Below are 6,309 nucleotides of genomic sequence, written 5' to 3'. Positions count from 1 at the left end.
AATTTATTACACAATAAGTCTTCAGCCGGTTATACTTGAACTCCCATTCTCACGAACGTAAGTCCAGCACCCTACCAACCAGGCAATCCCGGCTTCAAAACATATGATAAAAATATTTTCTAAATATGTTTTGCCTTTTTGAACTAATATTAAAAGCTGCGTCCAAGTTATTTAAGTAGTATATATCTTAACTTTCAACCGGGCTTTAATGAATCTTTATGACAATAATTTATTAGACTTAAATATAATAAATAAAAATATTTTAATTGTTTGTTTTTATTTAACTATTATAATAATAATATAATAAAGGTAATTAGCATTACGGTTCTCACTCAGCCTTAGCGCACCTTTTAAGCCAAAATTTATACTTTGATGATAACTTTCTTGTTGTATGTTCTTTTTACTACTGTTTTACCTTAATTGCAAACACAGTTACTTATTTGTCAACTTAAACAGTTTTATTTGTTAACTTAAACAATTACCACATTTGTTCGTAAAAGTAACTTCTTAAAGTTACACACTGAGACACTGTGGTCAAAACTAACAGGATATGGTGAAATTTACCATTTTCTGGTTTTATGGACAGCTCAAAAAGCTCTGTAATTTCTATCGAAGTGCTTTAGTACTAATTTTGGTAAACTTTACAATAAAATATGCTTTGCCTTATGATGTGTGTTGAAATTTGGTTATAGCTTTGTTATCTTGAGACATTTAAACACGGCATAAAAACAACTTCTTATTTTGCTAAATTTACTTTAAATTTTGTATTGTTTTGCTAATGTGGACTAAAATTTTGAAAACTGAAATTTCAGATAAACCATTAAAGAAAATCAGACTGTACGGAAATTATACCGAAATTTTTTCTGCGTGTAATATACTAACGTCACTGTCTTATATTTTGATATCTTAAAGTAAATATCCTATAATTTTGAAATAGAAAAAAAAATCGAAGCTATAAACTGTAAATAAATATTCGTATTGACTCAGTTTAATAATATTTATTTGCTTCTGAAGTATTTCGATCACTCAATACCACATCATATATTTACTTAAAAGTAAATAATTTTGAGGGGGTAAAACTATTCTTTAACGTTTCTTTCTAAACTAATTTATTTTGTTTACAAATTTATGTAGGAGTATCTGTAGTAACTAAGCAACATAGCATTAAAATTTCGTGATGGTAATCCCTATTAATGACTATTCCATCGACATGTGTTAGAATGCAAATAAACCTTAAGAAATTCCTAATCAAATTGAGGCAAAAAGTACCGGACCCATTTACCCGATCTTCCTCAAAATCAATTTCACCGCAAATTCCATTTTTACCATATATTTCACACCAACAATTATTTAACTACCTTGATTCAGTAATTTTATAATAAATTACTGTGAAGAAAGAAACGGTTTATCCTATTTTTTGCTTCATAGAATTTTACAGTAAAAATTATCGGTATCCTGGATACCGGTACATTTTATCGTAATTTGGTCCAGATATTTTACAGTGTACGTTTAAAAACTCTAGGTTTTAATGCAGGTTTTTTGCAGCAGCTCGGAAACTATTACACCCGTTTAAATTTCCAATTTATGCATGAAGTAAATCTTAGTATAAATTGGAAAACTATTAACAAATTATTTCACAGTGAGTAAAAAAAGTTTCGGTAATAACAAAATTCTTTAACGTCTCAAGCATAAAACACAGGTTATGAACAAATTAATAAAATGCTGAGAAATAAATTAATACGAGAAAGGAAAACAAAAACAAGTTTTTTTTCCAAAACACTCTTTTATTCCTTCAACCGGGTAACAAATTTCATAAGACCAGAAATCACATTTTCTGGGGTAACATTGAAATAGCGTTGCTCTCTGTTTCCATCTATTTCATCAAGATTCAGAGAATTTCTGGATTTATTGCAAGGACCTCTACGTTAGTTTGTTTTCATTAATAAAGATACTAAATTGTTTAGTATTTAAAATCTTATATAAAACACGGGTAGTAATTGTAATAATAATTATGAAAGTCCAATATCGAGTTTTGAGATAAGATTTCAATAAAAATTTACTTTATAGTTTTCGGACAACACTGAATTTTAGTTTTTCAGTCTTAATTCAGTTTCATAATGCATTAAAATTAATAAATTAAATCAAAATATTGCAATATGACATTACATGTGGGCTTAGACGAAAGTTTTGCCGTGAGCATCTTTTCTTGTAATAATTTTAAAAAATTCCTTTCCTTTAATGTATCTTTTGTGAAAGTTGCTCAAAAAAGATGACTGAAAATGATAACCCTGACCTTCATCAACAACTAAAACAATTCGCAGGTAAGATGTTATTTAGATATAAATAGTAATAAATAAATCGCATAAACTAAGACATTTTTTAATTCATAACTACACTAATTATCAATTATTGAGCGTAAAATGTATATGATAACATTGAACTCGAATTTTTGGAAAATAATATCTTAACAAAATTCTTTTAAGTTTTTTTTTTAAATCAAGTTGCTCAGTTTTGATTTGGTATTTGGTTGGACCGTGCAATAGAATCTATAAACAATTGAACAAATTCAATCTCAATCAATGCTTTCATTTTCGGTCTGGTTTTTGATGCCATGCTTAAGATGGAAGTAGAACAACTAATGTGTTGTTTTCTTGAAAAAAAAGTGTGACTTAAAACACACTGTCCCTAATTTTTTACCAATTTGATAAAAAAAAAAGAAAAATAATTAAAATATATCGTGTTTAGTCTTAATAGTTGAAATTAAAGCATGTTTATGAGTTTTTATCAAATGTGATTTTTAATCGGTTTATTTATGACATCACGCCTTTTCTTGAAAAAGAGACTTTCAAATTTTCAAAATAATTTCAATTTCAAAGAAATTTTGAAAAAAGAGATTGTAAAAGAAATTTGAACAAATTGTTAAATGACGAAAATTTACAGGGTTTGTAAAATATTATGCAAACCCTTACAAATTATTAAATACTTTCTCTTATGTAAACAAAGAAGCATAAATTTAAGATAAAAAGTATTAAAAAGAGGGAAAAAAAGTCAAATTAATTTTGTTTACAAGCTTTTATTTATCATAATTATATGCATTTTTCTGTCACTAATTTCTGCATGGTTTTTTCCAACTTTAAGCGCTTGAACAAAAAAAGTAATCAAAAAATATAGGGCAAAATTTAATAACATTATTCAGTTTCTTATTTTCTGCTCTCCTTCTTTCGCTATTTTTAAAGTGTTTTTTAGAACATCCTTCTGAGTCTTTAGAATTTTAAAAAAATTTTTAAATGAGGGTGAATTCATTTTATAAATAAATAATTCAATTCTTAGATCAAAATTTTAAAAAGAAAAAGGAACATTTGCAAAATATATATTTTTTTAATACAGTAAACATTTATTTTTTGAAATTTTGAACACGATCTTTTTTAATTTACATTGTATTCATAACCGACCATAAATTACTATTCACAAAAATTTCCTTGAAAAAGTTGTTGGAAATTTAAGATGTGATACAGGTTATTATTTGAAAAGAAATTCAACGTGTTTCTAAATCTATCCAACTGTTCAATTAACTGCGGGCGGTTTTTTTTATCAATGTGGCAGAATATAAATTGCCAAGGATCGGACAGAAATTTGAATGTGGGACAATATACATTATGACATACATGTTTGCTAACAATCTTGATAAAATTATATGGTAAATTATAACACCCCAATAAAATTAGACAATAATCATCTAAGTAGTTTTGAGGCATTATTTTTAATGGTACTTCTGGGATACATTACAAAAAGCATTAAAATGATGATAGTAGATAAAACTGAAATATAAATAAAATCTGTGTTTTCAGTTTTAATTTTTTTATAATATTATTCCTAGTGTTTTGTTAGCAAAGCTCAATTAAAACTGCTCTTGAATTATGAGGAAAAAGCAATTCATATTGAAAAATAGCAATTAAACAAAATTTATAATTTGATAAAAATGTCTACTTTATGTATATAAAAACTCTTTACTCATATAAAACTCTTTTATAATCATGTAATCAACAAATACCATATATTTTGGATTGATAAATCTATAGTTTTGATCATTTCATCATAGTTACCTTCTCTAAGGAAGTATTCAATATTTGAAACTTGAGAAACTAACAGTGCCGAGAACAATTTGTCTGTTTAACGACAACCTGCGTCGTTCATTTCTGCTAAGGTAAATAATCCTGATTTCATTAGCTCCGCTTTTTAAGACTTCATTAAACTTTTATCATTTTATAAAATAAGTCTGATATCATCCCATATCATCTTCCTCTTCTTGATCCTTAATGACGCCAATGCTTCTCCCACAGTTTCTAACTTTATGTATGACTTCTTCCTGCATTAAATTAAAACACATAGCTATCAAAGCCATACCACATAAAAGATAAAGGGAACATATCACTAGTTTTTCTTGAGAACCTTCATCGGACACAACTGAATCTCCTGGGACAAGATCACCGAAACCGATTGTGCTGAGAGTCACAAAACAAAAGTAAGAACCATCTAAGAATCCCCAACCCTCCCAAAGGGAAAATAAAACTGCCCCGCCGGAAATATAACTGACCAATATAAGTAGGCATAACGTGATTGGAACAGACACTCGCGGCCTCTCGTAATCCAGGTCCAGTTCTAAATCGGGCATGTTCTCAATCTGAACTTCATCATCAGTGGGCAAATGCAACTTGTCCTGTATTCCAGGTTCTGCGTTAGAATGATGGCGATTTGGAGAGTTATGAGCTACTATGTGGTGCACCCTATAGTTTTCTGTTGGATGGTGGTTGTTGTGGCGCCTACGCTTATAAGGATCGTTTGAACTACAGCTGCAAAGTCGTCCATAGCAGTACCGGAAAGATTTGGCTAAAATGTCTCCTATGTTGGTGAGGTATAACAGCATCAGGGGTATTCCAAAGATGGCATATACAATAGTAGCAATTTTTCCCCAATTGGTCCGTGGAGCAATATTTCCATAACCTGGAAAAGAAAATATAAATTAATATTTCAAATAAACTAAATTATCTTTGTGATACATACTTCAAAAAAGTGATTCAGCATTCAGTGTATTGGTACGTTTTGCCGGAAAAATTGATTTTTACCCGAGCATCTGACAGAACAATAAATCTAATCTACTGTAATTTTGACAGTAATAATTATCATAAAATTATAAAAACTCTATAATTAAATACATATTACTGTAAATTTTACTGTATGTAATAATATTTTATCGCAAAAACGAGTTTTACAGGAATTTTTTACAGAATGGTAATTATATTTAGTCTAAGCAAGGGCATTAGTCATAAACCTTGAAAAAGGTTCATAAATTAAAATCTTTTATTAACTAGTAATATTCCAATGACGGAATAAAACAACAACAGATTTTAGAAAGAAGGGTTTCAGATTTTCTTCCACCAGACAGCTGAAAATGACAGTGAAAGACTGCACAAGAATTAGTTCGGAATAATTTTTTTGATCCACTCATACCTTCCATTTATTATCATTGTCATTCTTTAACTACTTGATGAAGGAAGAGATGGTCCTTCCGAAACGCGTAGCTGCTTGACTTTGTAAATGGTAGCTTCAGAAGTGTTAAGAAATATTCATGCGTTTCACACCAGTAAACTTTCTGAATTGGTTAAAATATCATTTAATTCATTTTTAATGAGAATAAACATCCAAAGAAAAAGCATTTTGCAATTCCAAAAGCAAATAAAAATCTAAATCTGTTGATGTTTCAAGTTTCGGAATCTTACACAGAACATAGCAAATATAAAATAAAATGAAACGCCATTTAACATTCTCGGAACAAATGCATTAAAGTTTCATGAATAATAAAAATTTAAAATGACGTGCCTTTAACTCTTTATCCTTTTTTCGTTTTCCTTGCAATGAAATTTAATCACCATTCGCGAGAATAATTTTAAAAGATTCCGATTACAGTTACATTTTATTTAGAGAAACAAGATACCTGAAGTCTTCTAAACGAAGGAAATGTGACTGCTATTCCATTATTTCAAAAACAGAAATGGGCGGCTTGAGTTGAAGTAAAGTTCTTATTTCTCTTATTCAGAACGGATAAACGATATTTGTAAACATCGTGATTATCCTTAAAAATTCACATCAATGCAATAATTCTTTCCAAACATATTATTTTCTTTTTTATTTTATACCTCAGTTTTCTCAGATCTTCCTTATTTACTAAGATATTTAATATTATTCACGCAAAAGTACTTCTCTGAAGCAAAACTTTATTAATACGCTACTATTATATATATATATATATGT

At 28.6% G+C, this 6,309-nt stretch overlaps 1 protein-coding gene across 1 annotated transcript in view; it reads right to left on the bottom strand.

Moving 5' to 3' along the window:
- Nucleotides 1–3,744: 3,744 nt before the first annotated feature.
- LOC107445842 (TWiK family of potassium channels protein 7-like) overlaps nt 3,745–6,309 on the bottom strand; it is a 79,861-nt gene continuing 77,296 nt past the window's right edge. The window contains exon 2 of the mRNA XM_016060333.3: nt 3,745–5,001. Within this exon, the coding sequence (XP_015915819.1) occupies nt 4,283–5,001 (719 nt within the window). The 3' untranslated portion in view covers nt 3,745–4,282. The remainder of the gene's footprint in view (nt 5,002–6,309) is intronic.

This window comes from Parasteatoda tepidariorum, chromosome 5, assembly GCF_043381705.1.
Source record: "Parasteatoda tepidariorum isolate YZ-2023 chromosome 5, CAS_Ptep_4.0, whole genome shotgun sequence".
Classification (NCBI taxonomy): domain Eukaryota; kingdom Metazoa; phylum Arthropoda; class Arachnida; order Araneae; family Theridiidae; genus Parasteatoda; species Parasteatoda tepidariorum.
Note: the sequence above shows the minus strand (reverse complement) of the source record. Positions and strands in the feature narration are given on the sequence as shown.